At 39.1% G+C, this 23,147-nt stretch overlaps 1 protein-coding gene across 1 annotated transcript in view; it reads right to left on the reverse strand.

Annotated features, from left to right (window-relative positions):
- Nucleotides 1-660: 660 nt before the first annotated feature.
- Nucleotides 661-23,147, reverse strand: part of sdccag8 (SHH signaling and ciliogenesis regulator sdccag8) — a 94,775-nt gene continuing 72,288 nt past the window's right edge. Inside the window, exons 16-17 of the mRNA XM_061911161.1 lie at nucleotides 22,912-23,043; nucleotides 661-1,783 (exon numbers count right to left, since the gene is read on the reverse strand). Coding sequence (XP_061767145.1) covers nucleotides 1,660-1,783; nucleotides 22,912-23,043 — 256 coding nt within the window. The 3' untranslated portion in view covers nucleotides 661-1,659. The remainder of the gene's footprint in view (nucleotides 1,784-22,911; nucleotides 23,044-23,147) is intronic.

The following is a 23,147-nucleotide window of genomic DNA, read 5'->3' on the forward strand; positions in this document are numbered from 1 at the left end:
CTACGTTCGACACCCCTGCTCTGGGGGGTGCCCACTCTGCACTCCCGTGTCTGCACTTTTATCCAGATTTGCACCGCGTCAATCTTACACATAGAAACAGATCGAGATGTTATTTTTATACTTGACCTGGGATGTGGCCTTGGTGGAGGTCTTCCTTCTGTGCCCGTGTCACTTTTTGTGTTTTTGTGAGGACCACAGCTGACTGGAGGCGATGAAGACAGATGTGAGGGTTTGCTAAAACCATTACAGGTGACATGATGCCTCATTGCAGGCAGGATAAGGTGAGCGGCAAGTAGAAAGTCCACTGAAGGTGTTAGGAAGGAAGGAAGGAAGGAAGCAAGTAAGGTTGGTGTTCAAACATTCCAGGCAGAAAAGGAAAGACAAGAAGTTTCTGTCTTTAACGCGTCTTCCAGTTGCTTCTACAAAGTGCGTGATTGTTTTCCAGTCGGACCACCAACACCCGTCGGACCACCCGTCGTCTTTTTTGTCTTCACACGCCAGGAAAGCCTTACGGTTTCACTCCAAATAAGAAAAAAAAAACATTGAGATTTTATGGAGGAGGCAGTTTCAAGTACAGCTGGGGGATGTGCTCTTATTCTTCTTAGACAAATGTTATTTATTCTTCTTCTTCTTTGGATGTCATTGATAACTTGAACTCCGTTTCCGATTAATTTATTCTTTTGTTAGCACCTCCAAGTTTTGTTTGTGCGTTCATTCTGCAGTCTGAGTTCTCACAGGCGTCTTTTAAAAAGAAATGCAGCCTCTTTTTTTTGTTTGTTTTGTTGTTCTGGACAGATTTGTCACATGACTTGTTTCTACTGCTGCTCTTTTACGTCCATTAAACTAGCAAAAGTCCACCATGTCTGTGATCCATTGATTTGTCTAGATTTGTCGGGAGGAAATCATGCCTAAAGTTTCAGCCCTGCATCACATGGCACACAACTGTGGTGCGTTCAAGGACCATAAAACGAAATCTCAATGCTTGGCAAAACTTTCTGACATTTCCTTCTGCTGCTGCGAGCTCTAGGCTTCAGTGAATTTATGTTTGGGTCTGTGCCATGACTATAAATAATTGTTCTAAGTACACCTCTGCAAAACATGGTATCCTTAAAGAATATATTTAACAATGTTTTTATTCTGTAAGAGAAAATAGTAAAAAAAAAAAAAATCTATTAACATTTTTGACCAACTTGAACCATTTATCACCAAAACATGTAATAAAAAATTCAATAAATTATTAATTCAAATTGATCAGCAACATTTACTGTGGAGTACAATAAATAAAACACTTTAACTTACAAAACAAATGTATAAAATCATTTGTGCTGATTTTTTTTTTTTTTTTTTTTTTACATGAAAAAGTCGGGATTTTTTGGTTTGTAGTGCACAACTTTTTGGAGCATGATACTGATAAAGCATGTTCCCCAGGGTCATAGTGCCTCGACATCGCTCTTCTATTTAGATAAGAAAAATCTAATTAAAAAAAATAAATATTGTTGCCACATACAGTATGTCAACAAGTATAAATGTACATGAACTACACCACTAAGTCACATTCAGCCCCAAAATACAAAAATAGTTTAAAAAAAGGCTGTGACGTGTAGCGGGATGTTGGAGTAAAAGCGATGCAAAGATAAATAATCCTAACAAACAAAGAATTTAGTTGAGGGAGAAGTTTTTTGTGTTGGTGGTTCTGTCCTGCATCAGCCGCTGGTTCTGTTTAGTCAGCAGCTCACAAACCTGCTGGGCGCTGTTCTGACAGTGCTGGTCCAACAGCTGCAGCCTGAAACACAATCACAACAAGCGTCACGTTTCATAAACAACGCCACTTTTTACTTGGTCACATGACACAGCAGGGAAATGAATAACGTCGCTCTTTCTCAGGGGCGGGACGTCCTAGAGTCTCTCACTGCTTTGTGTGTGAAATATTGGTGCGAGTGATCATCCCGCCGCTGTGTGGCTTCCTGTTGACTCCACATAAAATCACACCGTGTAACAACGCGTGAAACAGGAAATAATCGCCACATCAACAGGTGGCGCTATAAACCTAAACAGCTCTTTTAAGACAAGCACGTGTCTGAAGAAAAACATTGCTGGAAAAAACAACACTGGCAAATTGAGGAAAAAGGTGGACTGAAAATTACCGTATTTTCTGGTATTTAAGCCAAACCCACCAAAATTTACAAGAACAAATATTTTTTTCATATATCAGCCACACAGGACGATAAGCCACAGATATAAACCGAAACAAAATATTTTATAAATGTTTATTTACATACCTTAATTGTCTCCAAAAAGTGTCTAGCACGGTAGTAAAACAGCTGATCAAACAAAATAGGAGACTGTCATGAACCCACCAGCTGCACAAAGTAGCTCTGCAATCAGCTAAACAGACCTAATAATTCCACAATTGGGTGAACTGAAATAATACACAAATATTGTCATTGTAAATTAATAATTTTAACACAGACACTTGCAACCACTAGCCTAATTACATTATGATAGTATGCACAAATATACACAAAAACACTCCTACAGACATCACACATGGTACGCTTTAGTAACTATGAATTGTTTTAGTTATATTGTAAAACTTACAAGTGTTGCTTGGAATGACAAATAATTTTGAGTAGAACGCTATTGACGGTTATACTTCCGGTTTAAGGCACGAAACAAGAAGTACATTTTCCAGCCAAAGCACCTGCAATAAGCGAACTCGTCCAAAAGATGGCGCCATAGCACAGATAACACACTTTTTCAGTGTCTCTGTCGGTGTAATATTAAAAGTATTTGTTGAACATTATGGTCGTTGACAAAGAAAAATCTATAAATTAGCCGAACCGTGTTATAAGCCGCAGTGTTTAAAGTGTGGGGAAAAAGTAGCACCATAAGTCGATAAAATACGGTAAACAGCAAAACGTTTGTCATAAACCACAGAGCTATAAATAGAAACTTGAAGTCATTCGTGAAAAAGACAATGCAAAACAAAAGACGTGTAGACTGATAACAACACTCTTTCAGCACAATTTTCAACCAATCACAAGCCAGAGGAAAGTCACATGTGGAAAAGGCAGAACAACAACAAAAATGGTGAATTGAGGTAAATAAAAAAACATGGTGACAGAAAATTGTCTTTGCACATGAAAAAAAAAAAAAAGGACTTAGAAAGTTAACTTTTCACCGACTTCCAGGACGTTCTTGAACATAAATTGCTCAGGATGATGCTCCTCGCCAAGATGGCGGCACAGCAGGACGCCACCGTGTGACAAAGTAAGTGTGTGATGTTGTGTCGCACGAAATACTGTGTGATGCAGTGAAGAAGGGTGTGAGTCATTCTAACACAACTTGTGATGCTGGTGTGTGCGTGTGTGTGTGACACAACAACAGCAACACACACTTTGTTCTGCACACTGATGTCACCAAAAAACATTTGGCACTTTTATATTGCATTGTTGTCATGGAAATACAATTAATAACACATTGTTCTATTTATAAATGATGTTTGTCAGACATGAGGTGGCGACTTGTACAGGGTGTACCCCGATTGTAGCTGAGATAGGCACCAGCGCCCCCCGCCACCCCAAAGGGAATAAGCGGTAGGAATGGATGGATGTCTGACATGATTATTGTTACACCGAAATATGTTTGTGTATTTTATTTGTACGTTTCCCCACATGTGTAACTGTGGAAATAATCAATAATACAATTTTTATTCTCATTGTTGCTTTTTATTTTTATTGTTATTGTAATATCTTTCTATTTCGATACCATTTATAACCGCATTATTTACTGTTTACTATTTAAATTCAATCTCAATTCTGAACACTGCTGCTGGAATTTTAATTTTCCTGAGGGAACTCTCCTGAAGGAATCAAAGTACTATCTGTCTATCTACAATTAAAATAAAAACCTTTCACTGTAAGCGTATTGGTTATCTAGAAGTAACACTACATAGAAATACTTGTTAGTAAAACTTAATGTGAAATGGTTTGTAATATTTGAATAATAAACAATTATGTACTATTTTGAATATTTGTAAAAAAAAAAAAAGGTTTAAAATGCTCTAATTAGACTTGATTAGAGTTTCTGTGCTATAAAAATGCAAGCGTCCTTTAAAAAGAAAAGAATAGAATAGAATGGACTTTATTGTCATTATTTTTGCATATAACGAGATTAAGGACTCCAGTTTAAGGTGCGGTAGTGGGAACAAATATGGGGTAAAAATAAATAACACAAGAGGTAATAAAGGAAAAACTAACAATTGAAATAAACAGACTACTATCCAATAAAAATAATAAGCAATCCTGTACAATATACAAAACACTTTAAAAATACAAATAGAAATAGAATATAATAGAAAGTACTTTATTGATGCCTGGGGGAAATTCAGCACCACAGTTCGCTCACAATAGACAATAATAATAATAAATGATATATAACATATATTATATATATAATATATGAGTAATATAAATATATTCTACATTTAAATGCATTTAAATGACATTTTAGTAAGAAAAGCACAAAATAAAACTGCAGTGTTGGAAAAGGAAATGAACCACTGAGGTCATGACCTTTCTTGTTGCTTGTAAGAAGCTTACACACAGTTTGACTACACAACCTCTGGTCTTAAACACACACACACTCACCTCGGCAGGTTGTGTGTGTGTGTGCGTGCGTGGTGAAGGCAGTATTCCCAAAGCATCAAATCCAATAAGTATCCTCCATCACTGAAACACTCATTAATTTGTGCTTAATACACGCACACACACACCACTGGACACCACAGAAAAGGACACTTGGACGGATTAGTGGCTGGATTGAGGACAAGACAATAGCAGGGTTCAAAGTGACGAGGAGGGGCGGAGCTTATCTAAAGAGGCGGGACTCACACAGACACCTCCTCTCAGTGTGTGTATTTTGTGTTGTGTAACACTCTCCATACATGGCAACTTTACTGAAGGGACATTTGTGTTGTGGTGACATTGTGGCAGGTCAGTGTTGTGAAAGGACACCACCTGCTGGACACTTGCTGTGTAAAGTGAAACAATTTCAACATTGAACTCTGTAGAGACGCACTCCCAAACTATTTTGTGTGTATAAAAAAATAAAAGCAGGTTTAGCTGGGGGGCATTTTGCACTAATTTCCCCCGATAGTCTTCATAATCAAACGCTGCACATCCAACACACATTCTACTCACTGCTACTGCTAAAGAGATTAATTACAACACACACACACACACACACACACCTCTCAGTGGCTTGCAGTGGTTGTGGCGCACAGCAAATGTGAGATTATTTACAGGTGGCAGAAAATGTTCTGCAGGCAAAGAGTGAAGGAAAATATTTGGTAAAAAAAAAAGGTGTGGGGTGTAGCAGACTTGTCACTACACAACACTGCCAGGGGTATAGATGCTACAGATGACATGCACACACACACACACACACACACACACACGCGCATACCATGTCATGCTTGGTGTGGCTATGCAAACATGCATGGTTGACTGGAGAACATACTAATAATAAAGATAATTACACAAGCAGGATAAAGATGACATAGTTGCTATTGACTTCAGTAAATCGTCAAAATAAATACATCTTCTAATTTATTACATCTTATTATGCTAGGATCAGAAAATATATCATTATATTTAAACACTTTACTGTTTTAGCATTATATCACATTGTTTATGCATATTTAAAACAGTGTGACATCCTTACAATAAAGTGTAACATAATGCACTTTACAATAAAGTGTAACATAGTAGTGTATTTTTTTTATAATAAAGTGTAGCGTTATAGTGTATCTTTACAAAAAACGAACAGTGCATCTTTACAATAGTTTTAACATTATAATGCATCTTTACATTAAATTGCAACATTATGATGCATATTGACAATCAAGTGTAACTTATTGTGTATCTCTACAATAAAGTGTAAACAATATAATGTATCCTTACATGAAAGTGTAACATAATGCATCTTTACATGAAAGTGTAACATTATTATGCATATTTCCAATCAAGTGTAACTTATTGTGTATCTTTACAATAAAGGGTACCATTATAATGTATCTTTACAATAAAGTGTAACATTATAATGCATCTTTACATGAAATTGCAACATTATAATGCATATTGACAATCAAGTGTAACTTATTGTGTATCTTTAAAATAAAGTGTAACATTATAATGCATCTTTACAATCAAGTGTAACATTATAGTTATATCTTTACAATAAAGTGTAACATAATGCATCTTTACATGAAAGTGTAACATTATAATGCATATTTCCGATAAAGTAACATTATTGTGTATCTCTACATTAAAATGTACCATTATAATGTATCTTTACAATAAAGTCTAACATTATAATGCATAGTATATTTTTAATAGTGTAACATTATGGTGTATATTTACAATAAAGTGTAAAATCACAATGGATCTTCACAACAAAGTGCAACATTATAATACATCTTTACAATAAAATATAACATTATAGTGTATCTTTACAATAAAGTGTAACATTCCGCCCGAATGCAGCTGAGATAGGCTAGAGCGACCCCCCACAACTCCGAACAGGACTAGCGGTAGGAAATGGATGGATGGATTGTAGTGTATTTTTAAAATAAATTGTAACATATGTATTTTTTGGTTGTTGTTTTTTTACTTTTAAGGCTGGTTGCATCAGCTCTGCTCTTTAAACGGGGATAGCAGGTCCATTCTACTTGAATTTAAAAAAAATTCACAGAAAGTACATCACTGAAAAAAGGTTGAGAACCACTGCTCTAAAATATCCCACTTTTATTTTTACATTTAACTCCTCATTAATCTGCCTTCACACAGAATTTCTTCACACGTGGCTTACTTGCTCTTACTTTGTTTTACACCAAACTCAGCTAAAAGTGAATTTTTAAAAGTGTTTTAATAGGGTCTCCATGTGCGTGTTCACCAAGCGCGCGCGCGTGTGTGTGTGTGTACGTGTGTGTGTACGTGTGTGTGTGTGTGTGTGTGTGTGTGTGTGTGTGTGTGTGTGTGTGTGTGTGTGTGTGTGTGTGTGTGTGTGTGTGTGTGTGTGTGTGCGCGCGTGTGTGTGTGCTGCAGGCGTGTTAACAACATTCAGTGTTAGTTGCCGCTGCAGCAGCAGGTTGTACTTTTACAAGCGGCCTCGCCGACTTTGCACACTTAACACCGCAGATTGCGAGGCCTCTGGCTACAGCTTCACATCTGAGCTGGAAATGCGCGCGCGCGCGTATGTGTGTGCGCGTGTTTGCACGATGGAGCTGTAACGCCACCACCGTTTGACAGCGCACTCTCGTCAGCAGGCCGCCAAAGCGCTGGCTGGCGGCTGCCGAGGCCAGCTGGGCAACACCGAGACGCAAGAAGCACCAGGAGGAGAAGAGGAGCGGAGGAACGGGGGATGGCCGCCATCTAGAGGTCAAGACGGGAAGTGATTACACTGCTTGCAAGTCACCTGACTAACTTGCGACTCACGTCTCAGTATAGACGCATACAGAGTGACAGTGCAGGTAAAGATATGATACAGTGTAGTCAACAGCAGGTGGCTGTCCAATGACAAGCAAACACAGTAAAAGTTCTGCAAAACAACATTGCAATTGAACCACAATTGATTGAAAAACTACTTTAAATGCATTAGACTGACTTGAGCCAAATGATCAACTCTGAATATTTTTGGCTTTTGCCTTGGCTTTAGCAACTACACTGACACCAATAAGGTGTGTTTGGAGAAAAATAATAATATAATAATAGTGTTACTGTTTTTACAGTGGTAAGCTTCGTCTGACACTTGTGTGAGTTACAAATGTTCAATGGTTAGACTAGGAATATTTTATTCTTTATACATTTTAATATTAGCAGTGGGTATCTTCTTTTTACGACTACTATTTTTTCCGTTTTTTTGAGTATTTATCTGAAAGAAAAAAAAAGTTTTGTATACAAAGAAAAATACAAGCATATCATAGAGTGACAATATAACCTACAAATGATCAATTATAGCATCTCTTTTAACATGCTTTTTAAAAACTTCGTTTTCCCCCTGTGTGCTTGCTTCTGTTCTTGTGTCTGAGTATTTTAAAAAGTGCACTTTAAGCCCCCACCCAAAAAAAAGATTAATATCATCCTTTAATTATTATTGTTATTATTATTGATTGCTAAGGTGTGACAAAGTAGTTTGCATTTATTTGGTTTCTCTACAACTTATAGTCCTAATTTAGTCTGGTTTTCATACATTGGTAAAAAAGACATAAAAGGCTAAGAGGAGGAGGAAAAAAAACAAAAAAATAAATTGCATCAATGAGTGTACAAATTATTAATTTGCTAATTTTTTTTTGGGCTGCGGCGTAACAAGAGTCTCATTAGGAACATGATCTAATTACATGGAACACAGGCGCTGCGTTAACGACTGTAAATATGTTTATATTTGACAAACAGTTAAGAAGCTTACTGAGCGTGTGGGGAAATTTAACAGGAGACACCAGTGGATAAAGGGGACACACACGTTATGGTCCTACACTTTGGGGCACAGCGTCCGGTCTTCAGGCCAGGGTCTCCTAAAGATCTGAAAAAACAATTCAAAACCTGTGGAGACCTGGCATTCCAGGCAATAGCTCACAAACTTTGGAATAACCGAGAACAATACCTCCACGAGCTTGACTGTGGTGACACTTTTAAGAAACATTTAAAGGCCTACTGAAATTAGATGTTCTTATTGAAACGAGGATAGCAGGTCCATTCTATGTGTCATACTTGATCATTTCGCGATATTGCCATATTTTTGCTGAAAGGATTTAGTAGAGAACATTGACGATAAAGTTCGCAACGATGATGTCGCAAGTGTGATGGCTCCTCACATATTCACATGGTTTTTAATGGGAAGAAGTGCTATTCGGAAGAAGTGCTATTCGGAAGAAGTGCTATTCGGACCGAGAAAACGACAATTTCCCCATTAATTTGAGCGAGGATGAAAGATTCGTGTTTGAGGATATTGATAGCGACGGACTAGAAAAGAAAAAAAAACGCGATTGCATTGGGAGGGATTCCAATGTTTTTAGACACATTTAGTAGGATAATTATGGGAAATCCCTTATCTTTCTATTGTGTTGCTAGTGTTTTAGTCAGTTAACTATTACCTGATAGTCGGAGGTGTACGTCCACGGGTGTGTTGACGCGCAGTGTCTCAGGGGAGTCGACGGCAGCGACTTTTTAACCACAATTTTCTCACCGAAACCTGCTGGTTGACATTCCGTCGTGTTTCATGTTCTCTTGACCGCGCTCTGATCCATAGTAAATTTTCACCTCCAGGAATTTTACACAAGGAATCACTGTGTTTGTGTGGCTAAAGGCTAAAACTTCCCAACTCCATCTTGCTACTGTGACTTCTCCAATATTAATTGAACAAATTGCAAAAGATTCAGCAACACATATCTCCAAAATACTGTGTAATTATGCCGTTAAAGCAGACGACATTTAGCTGTGTGTGTGCGTAGCGCTCATACTTCCTAAAAACCTGTGACGTCTTGCGTACACGTCATCATTACGCAACGTTTTCAGGACGAAATTTAAAATTGCAATTTAGTAAACTAAAAAGGCTGTATTGGCATGTGTTGCAATGTTAATATTTCATCATTGATATATAAACTATCGGACTGCGTGGTGGGTGGTAGTTGGTTTCAGTAGGCATTTACAGACTTCTATTTTTAGTAAAGCTTTTAGTTAATGCACCTTTTATCTATCACTTTTAATCCACTTTTTATCCTTTTTATGATGTTCCCCTGTTGTTTTAACTGAATTGTTGATTTAATTCACCTATCTTTTCTACAGCGCTTTGTGATTTTATCTGTGAAAAGCACTTTACACACACACACACACACACACACACACACACACACACACACACACACACACACACACACAAGGAATCACAAAGTGATGAGTCTCGTTTTTTTCTGCTGCTAACTTCATTTGCAAATTAAAAGTTTTGCAAGGAGCAATCATTTTAGGTACTGGGGCATGGCAGTGTGTGTGTGTGTGTGTGTGTGTGCGTGTGGCAGGAGCCCAGATGAAGCAGCCCTTGCCGTGGGCTCGCAGTGTGCCCGCGGTATCAGCAAGCCTGTTCTTTCTTCCCCCGGCCCGTCACGACCATTTGTTCCATTAAGCAATCTCCTGCAGCCTCTGGTGCGCCCGCGCACAAATACACACATACACACACAACTGAACAACTGCTTGCACAGCTCATGCCGCACATGGCCCGCCATCCCTCCTCCAGACGCACGCACCATCCTTCTCCATAGAGCCCATATGGCCCAGTCAAGCCTGTGGATCTACACACACATCTGCGCATATATGTTACACACACACACACACACACACACACACACACACACACACACACACACACACACACACACACACACACACACACACACACACACACACGCGCACGAAGTGGATAAGTATGTGTGTGTGACCTCAGGGTGTGTGGTGATAATTGGTGAGGCGGGCGGTGAGCAGCTGTGAGTTGACTAAAGGTTGCGTGGCGCTCGCTGCAGAAGAGGCCGAGATGTTTGGAAGACGAGGGAGAGACAGAAGGCGAGGAAGAGGAGCAGTGATGATGAAGAGCGCCCAATGGACACAAGATCTAACTGTTTTTTCCTAAAGCAGGGCTTTTATTTTGAAAAACAAAGAAAAGCAAACACTTGGTCTGGTCTGTCAATTCTTTGCAAAAAGTTATAATAAACCTGAACAACAAAGTCTTTATTTTTCATTCTTCATTAAATATTCTTTAATCAAGTCAACATGTGGAGAAATAAAAAATGTTTTTATTTAAAATTAAAATTAAACTATTCAGTTTAAATTACATTAAAAAATATACTTGAACATTTATATTTATGTGGATATACAGTAGTTTAGTATTACTATTTTAAAAGAGACAGCTTTTTCTTTATTCTGTCCAAATTACTGGCTCCTTGTATCAAGTAAAAGTCACATTTCATAATAATATAGAGACAAGAAATTCAGAAAATCATTATTATTCATTATTAAAATGTATTTAAGGAAAAAAAGGCCCAATTCCTCAGTCTAGCTTTAAACTACTGTACTCATCTCATAATAAAAACTGACATGAAAAGCAAAAATGTGAGTATGAATAAAAAAATGTAGTTTTGTTTTTTATGTCAACAAATAGAATTCAAGAAATAAAAAACAATGCAGTGCAAAATAAATAAAATTTAAGGTATGAATTTAACAATATGCTTATTATTGTGTTCAACTACAACATTATGATCAACATTGTGATAAGTGAGCAGTGTTATCTTCGCTAAGACATTATTATTGTGTATATTGGCGGTCATTAGGGTTGTTTAAACAGCAACATTTCTATTTGTTTTGATTACAGAAGACATGTTAAGAGTTATTTCCTGGCTAATATGTCAACATTAAATAATTATTTACAGTAACAGCCTCTGTGTCGCTTCCCCGCTCCATCCCTTCATCATCATCCTCCACCGCACCAGCACAGAAATAGTCCAAATAAATAATAAAGTGCGTGTTAAACAACCCCTGTGTAGTTTGGCAGGCGTCTCGGCCCGGTAAAAATACATCAAGCTGATTTTCCAAATGTTTCGCTCAGCTCTTCACGCCACAGATTGCAGGGGAGGGAGGGGTGTGTTGTAGGATACTGGATGGCGAGGCTAAGCGTGTCTACTTGTTAGAGTGTCCACCTTGAAGCCCCCCGGGTGGTTGCATTCAGGGCCCACGGGGGACCGAGCAGCACGTAGAGGGTGACACATGCACAGTGTGGAGATTCAGGTGTGCATGAGATGTGTTCTTTTAGCAACGCTATCGATGTCATTACATCCTGTCAGTGAACAGTTCCATAAAAAATTAAAGGGGAACATTATCACAATTTCAGAAGGGTTAAAACCAACAAAAATCAGTTCCCAGTGGCTCATTTTATTTTTTTTCAAAATGTTACCCATCCCAGAATATCCCTAAAAAAAGCTTTAAAGTGCCTGATTTTCGCTATCTGTGAAGCCACCGTCCATTTTCCTGTGACGTCATCCAGTGATGCCAATACGGATAGCACAGCAAGATATAGCGACATTAGCTCGGACTCAGACTCGGATTTCAGCGGCTTAAGCGATTTAACAGATTAGGCATGTATTGAAACGGATGGTTGGAGTATGGAGGCAGATAGAGAAAATGAAATTGAAGAAGAAAACTGAAGCTATTGAGCGAATAGCTATTGACGCTATTCGGTCATGTCAGCCTTAGCATCGCCGGTAAAATGTGCAGACCAACGATCGGAAGTTTCGCATCTTGTGACACTGGATCAACTTAAATCCGTCGATTGGTAAGTGTTTGTTTGGCATTAAATGTGGGTGGAGAGAAACACTGGATGCAAATATAGCTACAGATGTACATACAGCTAGCCTAAATAGCATGTTAGCATCGATTAGCTGGCAGTCATGCCGCGACCAAATATGTCTGATTAGCACATAAGTCAATAACATCAACAAAACTTGCCTTTGTGATTTAGTTGACTTTATCGTTGGAAATGCATCTGCAGGTTATCCATACATCTCTATGCCATGTCTGCTTTATCATCGCCGGTAAAATGTGCAGACACTCCAACACATTCAATGGGGGTCTGGCGGCAGATTTCTTTGACTTTATCGTTGGAAATGCATCTACTTTGAGTGTCGCAGGATATCCACACAATCTTGTGTGTCGCAGGATCGCCACACAATCTTGCCATCTCTGTAGTAGCATAGTTTTCGTCGGTAAAGTGTGCGGAACAAACGACTGGCCATTTCGTCGGCTTTCCCCACACCCCGTATTTTGAACAAATTTCGTCCAATTTCTTGCCAGTTTCGCATCCTTGGGCCAGTGGTGCAACTTGAATCCCTCCGTTAGTGTTGTTACACCCTCCGACAACACACCGACGAGGCATGATGTCTCCAAGGTTCCAGAAAATAGTCGAAAAAACGGAAAATAACAGAGCTGAGAGCCGGTGTTTGTAATGTGTTTGAGAAAATGGCAGCTTTATTACCGAGGTGACGACACGTTCTGACGTCAACGCTCCGAGAGCGATAAATAGAAAGGCGTTTAATTTGCCTAAATTCACCCATTTAGAGTTCGGAAATCGGTTGAAAAATTATCTGGTCTTTTTTCTGCAACATCAAGGTACATATTGACTCTTACATAAGTCTGGTGATAATGTTCCCCTTTAAACTTGGACATACTTTAGAGTAGTCAATGTACACCTTGTATATCGGTATGGATTCACTATCCACTAAAAGTGAGTCAACACAGAAATTGTTGTGTAAATACACGTGGGTAGCATGGTCCTTTGTATCCCTACAGTCAAGAATGGCGGTGCTAACGTGATGCTGTGGTGCTGCACGAGGGTGCTGCGGTTCATTGAGAACAAATCTGAAATAAGTCAACCCAGTGTCATTCTTGTCTGACTTATTTTGAGTGGAGTAAATCTATACTCAAGCTGAATGCTGACTACTAGGGCTGGGCGATAAAACAATATCAATATATATCACAATAGAAACGTAATCCATATCAATAAAAAATGCGTTTGCTATAATTTTTTCTTCTTCATCAATAGAAACCGGGAAGTTGCGAATCAAGGTTGGCTGCATGAGGTACTCACTCCCTGGTAACCGGGCAACACAGGAAGTGATCACTTATCAGTGGGAGCGGCACACTAACCGTCTATCAGGTGACAATATCAACAATCTTGTTTGGTTGCGCCATCGCGTGGTCTCGCGGCTAATTCTTTGCGTGGAGTGAGAAATAAACGTCAAAATGAGAGCAATGAGTGAAATTGTGGATAAAACAGGAAAAGTCACCTCGGCAGTATGGCAGTTTTTTAAATATGTAACCGGACCAATGTGGTCTGTAATTTGTAACCGGACCAATGTGCTCTGTAAATTATGCAAGGCGCACATCCCCATCAAGACAGGTAATACCACACCACGTTAGTCACGTTCACTCTTTAGCACACAACTGTAACTTCCTGGCACTAAACCTGCAAAAATATTTCTTCTCAGGTTTCTCTATGATTACATTTTCCCACTTTGCATTTTGTTGCACTTTATAAAGCATTTTTACATATTCCTTATTTTTTCACCATCATTGGGAAGTTATTGTTAAGTGTTCAAGGTGATTTTAAAATTTTGTTTACATTAATTGAGTGTTTTCCATGCTTGAGTTGACATTTCCTTTCCTTTCTGCCTTGATAGCTGAGAGGAATATAATCAGAAGAAGGTTATGTTCTGAATAAAAATGTTTACATTTAATATATTTATCCTGGACCCTCATGTAACAAGCTTGCTTATGCACAAAAACCTGGCGTATGCCGTATTTCTACGCAAAGTATCAAAACTGACTATGTGGAAAATTGCGCTGCTTCACACCAACTTCATGGCTAACATACGCACATTTTAGATTCTGTGTATACTTTAAAGGCCTACTGAAATGAGATTTTCTTATTTATAGCAGGTCCATTCTATGTGACATACTTGATCATTTCGCAATATTGCCATATTTTTGTTGAAAGGATTTAGTAGAGAAAATCCACGATAAAGTTCGCAACTTTAGGTGCCAAGAGAAAAGCCCTGCCTCCACCGGAAGTCACAGACGATGGCGTCTCCCGTGTGATGGCTCAGCACATATTCACAGTTTATAATGGGAGCCTCCAAGAAAAAGTGCTATTTGGACCGAGAAAACGACAATTTCCCCATTAATTTGAGCGAGGATGAAAGATTCGTGTTTGAGGATATTGATAGCGACTGACTAGAAAAAAAAAAAAAGAAAAAAAAAAAAAAAACGCGATTGCAATCGCATTGCATTGGGACGGATTCATATGTTTTTAGAGACATTTACTATGATAATTCTGGGAAATCCCTTATCTTTCTATTGTGTTGCTAGTGTTTTAGTGAGTTTAACAGTACCTGATAGTTGGAAGTGTACGTCCACGGCCGGGTGTTGTCGCGCAGTATCCCGGGGAAGTCGACGGCAGCTGTACGGGAGGCACAAGCTCAGCTGATATCGGTAAGAGACGACTTTTTAACCACAATTTTCTCACCGAAACCTGCTGATTGACAAGTGGTGGGGATCCATGTCCGCTCTGATCCATAGTAAAGTTTCAACTCCGTGAATTTTAAACAAGGAATCACCGTATGTTTGTGTGGCTAAAGGCTAAAGCTTCCCAACTCCATTGTTCTACTTTGACTTCTCCAATATTAATTCAAACAATCAATCAATCAATGTTTACTTATATAGCCCTAAATCAGTAGTGTCTCAAAGGGCTGCACAAACCACAACACAAACCACTACGACATCCTCGGTAGGCCCACATAAGGCAAGGAAAACTCACACCCAGTGGGACGTCGGTGACAATGATGACCCAGTGGGATGTCGGTGACAATGATGACTATGAGAACCTTGGAGAAGACGAAAGCAATGGATGTCGAGCGGGTCTAACATGATACTGTGAAAGTTCAATCCATAATGGATCCAACACAGCCGCGAGAGTCCAGTCCAAAGCGGATCCAACAGAGCAGCGAGAGTCCAGTTCACAGCGGAGCCAGCAGGAAACCATCCCAAGCGGAGGTGGATCAGCAGCGCAGAGATGTCCCCAGCAACAAATTGCAAAAGATTCAACAACACAGATCTCCAAAATACTGTGTAATTATGCCGTTAAAGCAGACGACATTTAGCTGTGTGTGTGTGCAGCGCTCATTTCATAACAGCCCGTGACGTCACGCGTACACGTCATCATTACGCGACGTTTTCAAGAAAAAAGTCCCGGGAAATTTAAAATTGCAATTTAGTAAACTAAAAAGGCCGTATTGGCATGTGTTGCAATGTTAATATTTCATCATTGATATATAAACTATCAGACTGCGTGGTGGGTAGTAGTGGTTTTCAGTAGGCCTTTAGGGATGATGGGTAACAGTTCACATGAAAAAAGTGCCAACTTTTACTCCTCAGACTGAGACTATCAAAATAACATAATTTTCTTATGAAACCCTAACCTGACAAGGATACTGTATACATTTACATTTTGATGTAGATTAAACAAAATATATTTAAATTGAGGTAACTTTCACAGTCACCCACCTCTTCTAAAGTTTTTGGAGACACGGCAATATCAGCCTGACAATCGCTCTGACATCACTCGAAACACGCGAAAGAAGCACCTCCAACTGACTTGTGATTGGTCAAACCATGCGGAGCTCAAGCACATGGCTACTTTCACTATGATTTGCGTATTCATGAGGGGGCAAGTCAAGCTAGGCCGACACTTGGGACCAATTTGAAGTTGATTGCCGTGTAAAAAAGAAATGTGCTTGGCTTTGTGCGTGCGCCGCACTCTTTAGTACATTTAAATTTTTACTGACGTATGTAGTTTTTCTGGATTTAAACTGAAGTATTTCTAGTAAGTAGGCCAAACACCTGTTACACGAGGGCCCTGATCCTTATTATCCATAGATCATAAATGACATCAATTATCGATAACAATAAAACTATGTATCGTGATACAGTTTTCAGGCCATATCGCCCAGCTTTACTGACTACTCTAAAGTATATCCAAATTGACTTTCTATAGTATAGCTACGCTGTAATTGAAATGTGGGAGTTGCACTAGCTAGTGTGATACTGTATCTGTTACCTAAACTAACAAAAACCTATTCAAGCATATACACCTTCGCTGTAAAGAATCCTGTGTGACAAATAAGAAAATGTGGTCAAGCGGCTCCAAAGGCAGAAGTGAAGCATCCACCAGGAGGATTCATCCACAGAGTAAGTGTCAAAAGCATTAAAAAAAACCTCACTAAATGCCAAGAGTGATTATCGTAGTTAAGTTGGGGAAGCGAGAAGTTAGGCGCCAGCTTCCCAGCCAATCCACGTTTGGCAGACGCATTACCGCTCAGACAAACCTCCTGAGGACGCAGAAACAAACACACAAGCCACACATGCACACGAAACATTCACTGTTCACCTTGACAAGCTACATTGTTCTGCCTGCTTTTTTTTAAGGCAGCTGGAGGATGATAAACTTTTGCTTACGTCTACCCAGCGACAGGTTAACATAAACTTGTGTGTGTGTGTTATTGTTTTAAACGGAGGTTCTGATGAAAAGATTCTACAGAGAGGAGGAGCGACAACACCCACACACACTCTGGAAAACATGAGCAGAGGTAGGAGACATGCCAAGCACCCTGTGGTGACACACTGAAACACACACTCTGTCACATACACACAGACTGTGTAATGGTATCATGGCCGGCGATGGAATCATTTTTAGCCGTTGCATTGTCTTCTGTATCACTCTTTGTTTGTTATGTATTTTACCTGTGGTCTACAAAAGAAGTTAAATACTCTTGAAGTTGTACTGAATTCCCACAAAATGTGCGTCTCCAAGAAGCGCTATTGTGCACTTACCGTAATTTCCGTTCTAAAGGACGCTATTTTTTTCCCATCATTATTTCAACCCTGTGCTTTATACAGTGCTGTTGTGGATAATTACTGGATTTTCCCAGGTTCTCGAGCTGCACATGCCGCCAATAAATTTAGCTCTGTCACATCAGACCAATGAAATTGCAACCAGGCCTTTAAAAAACGAAACAACCGCCACAGGGAATGAAAATCCACAACCACTAGTGGGCCCCGAGAGGCCGGACCACCGCACGCCAAAGCGCAGGAGAAGAATGAAGTGCTGTGTTACAGGCATTACCTTTTGTCCATCCATCCATTTTCTACCGCTTATTCCCTTTGGGGTCGCTGGTGCCTATCTCAGCTACAATCGTGCGGAAGGTGGCGTACACCGTGGACAAGTCGCCACCTCACACTACCTTTTGTTTAATGTGTAAATGAACACAAGCGCCTGTGTCAATATTTCATAGTGTACACCTGTGGCTTATTGATTTGTGCGGCCAATCAGTGTTGGGTTGGTTACTGAAAACTAGTAACTAGTTACAGTTACTAGTTACTTTATTTCAAAAGTAACTCAGTTACTTACACCAAAAAGTAATGCATTACTGTGAAAAGTAACTAATTACTTTTTTCTTCTTTTTTTAAAGCTCTTTTTAATGCCATTTTAGCCTTCATTGCAGTACTGGTATTGCACTGGAGAATAATACAATTTGTTGATCAACTTGACATGCATTTGCGTCACTGAACTCTGCTAACCAATGTTGTCTACATACAACACACAAAGACAACGATATGTATATAATAATGCATATGTTCCTTTTGACTGTACTTAAATGTAGAATATATGTAGAATATATTTATCCCCATCCATCCATTTTCTACCGCTTATTCCCTTTGGGGTAGCGGGGGGCGCTGGTGCCTATCTCAGCTACAATTGGGCGAAGGCGGAGTACACCCTGGACAAGTCGCCACCTCATCGCAGGGCCAACACAGTTTTGTTTTAATTAATATATTATATATATAATATATGATATTAATTATATTATTTATTATTATTATTGTCTATTGTGAGCGAACTGTGGTGTTGAATTTCCCCCAAGGATCATTTAAGTACTTTCTATTGTAATCTATCCTATAAGAGTGTATATAAGAGAATTGACAGTGTGTGTACTTTCAGTGTTGAATTATGAGCAGAGGCAGAGTTTGGAGTTTTTGTTTTTTTTAGCTCACTTTCCATGTTTATGTCCTCACTGTCCAGTAACGTGAAAATGTTTTCCGTGCCGTTTGCTGTTTGACACCGGTATCATGCTAATTAGCTGCCTGAAAGCGGCACCTGTCGAGAAAGCATCCGATTGAGGGACGTCCAGAGGTAAGTCATCTATGATCAATTGTAAACGCAAAAGTTGTGTAAGTAAAATAAATGTTATTCATTAGGATAACCAGGATGTGTTATTTCATTCTGGCGAAATCATCAAATGCCGCCAAAAGGTGTTGAAAACTAACAGTGCTATTTGAGCTATCGTGTTCAACTAGCCTTTCATTAGTAACGAAGTGAAAGTAGTCGTGCAAAGTTATTCAAGTCATGCAACCACATGCTACTTGGATAGCTTGCACTTGCACCGACTATAGTCTCTATAGCATAGGCGCCGATCTACATTTCTGCCAGCGGGTGCTCGGACGGGCGGTAAATCTGACGCTACTTTTCTGAGCATACGCGGTTTTTGCTTGGTGCTGACTCACCACTCGTTGCACATTTCAAATGCAGTATTAAAGGCATTACCTAATCCACTTTTTATGTTTGATATAATGAAAACTGTTTTTATTTCTTTATTTTGGATACTAAGAATCGCAGGCGACTTGTACATGGTGTACTCCACCTTCCGCCCGATTGTAGCTGAGATAGGAACCAGCGCCCCCCGTGACCCCAAAGGGAATAAGCGGTAGAAAATGGATGAATATTGTTTTAGTTCAACTTTCTAAGAGAATATTAATTTTCAACTAATTTTATATATGGGTGTTTTCAACCTCAGACATGTTATGATGGCGAAAGAAAGAAATTAATTGTATTGCATTCTTAAAATTTAAAGCTGTTGTCGTCATTATTAGAGGGGAACATTATCACCAAACCTATGCAAGCGTCAATATATACCTTGATGTTGCAGAAAAAAGACCATGTATTTTTTTAACCGATTTCCGAACTCTAAATGGGTGAATTTTGGCGAATTAAAGGCCTTCTGTTTATCGCTCTGGAGGGGATGACGTCAGAATGTGACGTCGCCGAGGTAATAAAGCCGCCATTTTCATTCTCAACCCATTGTAAACATTGGGTCTCAGCTCTGTTATTTTCTGTTTTTTCGACAATTTTTTGAAACCTTGGAGACATCATGCCTCGTCGGTGTGTTGTCGGAGGGTGTAACAACACTAACAGGGAGGGATTCAAGTTGCACCACAGGCAAGAAATCTGCCGCCAGACCCCCATTGAATGTACCAAAGTGTCTTCACATTTGACCGGCCATGCTAAGACAGACATGGCACAGAGATGTATGGATAACCTGCAGATGCATTTGCAATGATTAAGTCAACAAAATCACAAAGGGGAGTTTTGTTGATGTTGTTTATTTATGTGCTAATCAGACATATTTGGTCACGACATGACTGCCAGCTAATCGATGCTAACATGCTACGCTAATCGATGCTAACATGCTATTTACGCTAGCTGTATGTACATTTGAAACTAGATACCCACATTTAATGCGAAACAAACACTTACCAATCGACGGATTTAAGTTGCTCCAGTGTCACAAGATGCGAAAGTCCTGATCGTTTGGTCTGCACATTTTACCGGCGATGCTAATAAGGCAGCCATGCTATGGGCCACTTCATTAGGTACACCCATGCTATGGCCGAATAGCATCAATAGCTATTCGCTTAATAGCTTCAATTTCTTCTTCAATTTCATTTTCGCTATCTGCCTCCATACTCCGACCATCTGTTTCAATACATGCGTAATCTGTTGAATCGCTTAAACCGCTGAAATCCGAGTCTGAATCCGGGTTAATGTCGCTATATCTTGCTATGGTAACCCTCATGTTGTTTGTATTGGCAGCACTGTATGACGTCACAGGGAAATGGACGGTCACATCGCAAATAGCGAAAATCAAGAACTTTAAAGCTTTTTTTAGGGATATTCCAGGAGGTGTAAAATTTTGATAAAAACTTCGAAAAATAAAACAAGCCACTGGGAACTGATTTTTTATTGTTTTTAACCCTTTTGAAATTGTGATAATGTTCCCCTTTAAGTGATGGTCTTTTTATATTGTTTATGTATTTTGGGCAAGTTGAAAACAGCTCAGCGGATTTGCGTGGAAAAACTACCATTTAAACGGCACCGTATGATAATCATCAAAAATGCACCAGTGACAAGAACTTTGTATATGCGGTCACACCACACAGCACATAAGGCTGTGAGCGCACCTGTTTTTTTATTAGCACACACAAATTGGCACAATCAACCACGGATGCATTTCAGCTGTGCGTGTCAGTCTTCAATAATGAAAACAGGCGTTGAGGAAATAAAAGACAATTAGGCCAAACGCGATAATTGACGGCACATCTTAACATGTATAAATTATAGTGACTCACTATAATTGCTTAATTATAGTGAGTCACTATAATTAAGCAATTATAGTGTCTCTTTAGTCCGGCTGGCCAGGGAAGTTTTTTCAAGTTGACTTTTGGTAAGCACAACATTTATGTTGACATAGTTTGTCTCCAAGTTCCACATTTACAGCGTCAAAACACGCCAAACTCACTTTCTCTGCTTTCGTCTGCAATGCCTCTCTCTTTTCTTTATTTAATCATGCTTTTGCCGGTACAGGTTTAAGAAAATACATTCAAAGAACCTATCCCTGATCTGCATCTACTCAGCGGTATATATGAACTATATGTTTGATGATTAAAAGTCCTTGAGCTTTAAGGGATTACAGTCACAAACTGAGGTGTTTGTTCAGCCTCTTCATAAAAGCATGAATACTGCTTGATGTATTGTCTCCAACAACCTGTCTTTGTGCTGATTTCTATAAGCAGCATTTCATCCTCCGTATATTCAGATTCAAAAACATAAGGTGTCATTTGTCCAAAAATGGTAGACTTGTTGTCGGTTACCAAGTAGGCCATGATTAGAACACACTCACGTATGTTTTCCGGAAGTAGGAAAGAAACATTTGTTGCCGGGAGTCGGAAGTGTGTTGCTATGGAAACGGAAATAAATGCGCTGAGGAAAGAAGTTCTGGTAATACGAAAAAATTACCAAAATATGGGGAAAATATTGAACATATTACATATTGTCATGAACGTGTCTGTTACTACATTATATATAGCTGGAGGGTTTTGAAGTTGTTTTATAGAGCTTTGAAAGCGACAACGGTGATTCCCATGAGCTGCATTTTGCAAACGTTTTTTTTATCATTTTTAGAATCCTAAAAAAAGACGTGTGTTCCTGACTCTCATGATTGTGACAGAAAATTCAAAAAAATAACATGCAGTTCTCCTTTAACTGTACATGTTTTTTGGTGTGTGTTATGACTGTTTAACAATATCAACACAATACTTAAAAATAGCTCCTCATCCTTTATTTTAACATAATTACTAAAACAAAGTCATGAAACAAAAACAACTATATCCAACATTGGTTTTTGTGCTCAAAGTACTCGTCTGTCCAGGTAATTTTATTACGGTCTGTTGCTAAATCAACTACTCAAGGCCTCCACAGTGTCAAACATGAGGTGAGTTACTTGACTTTTCAACAGCAACATCAGGCTAAGTTACCCTCGTCGCAAAAAAAAAAAAAAAGATCAAACTTCTGCTTCTTCCTCCTATTTTGGCATGTTGACTTGTTTAAGTGTATCCATGTGATATTCCTTATTTTGACTTTCTAAGGATATCCAAAACAAATAAACCATGTTAAACGTAAAACTCCCAAATTGATATAAAGCTCTGAGATGCAATTCCTATGGCGATTTTTTTAATTTTTTTTTTTTTAAAGCTGTCCTCTGAAGTGGTGCACATTTCCACGGGGCGAGCTCATCAAGCAGGGGTTGTCAGAGACGGCATCATGTCAATCATGTCAAGAGCACAGAGGTTTTTCCTGCGTAACATCACCAAACGAAAAAAGCGAGCCTTTAAATGCCTCTTTTCTCTCAACAAGTGAGGAAGGTGATATATTTTTCATAAAAAGGCTAGAGATACATATCACTGTTAGAACATAATTAAAAAGTAACTTTTGCGTAACAGTGGATCTTTGATGAAGCTCCAACATTTTCCCATCTCACTGATCAGTGATGTGTTCTGTTCTCCCTACGATGCCAATAGGGTTTTAGCTTTCAGCGTTGGAAATGGTTTCAATGGCTCTGTGGTGGTCACTCGTGCTTATGCATACCTGCTTTTCATGCGCTGGTGCATGTGTCCATGTTGAGTACATTGTTCCTCCAAGTTGGTGCAGCGAGCTCTCAGGTTCTTCATTGTGTCCTCAAGGTATTGCTTCTCCGCCAGAAGCTGCTCCAATTCCCTCCTATGTAGGCCAGAGTGTATCGTTAACTTGTCAATCTACTTATTTTGATGGACTTTAATAATGTCCAAAGGTGCGACTAAAATCTTCGACTCGCATCTGAACCT

This window comes from Nerophis ophidion, linkage group LG09 (assembly GCF_033978795.1).
Source record: "Nerophis ophidion isolate RoL-2023_Sa linkage group LG09, RoL_Noph_v1.0, whole genome shotgun sequence".
In the NCBI taxonomy this organism is placed as follows: domain Eukaryota; kingdom Metazoa; phylum Chordata; class Actinopteri; order Syngnathiformes; family Syngnathidae; genus Nerophis; species Nerophis ophidion.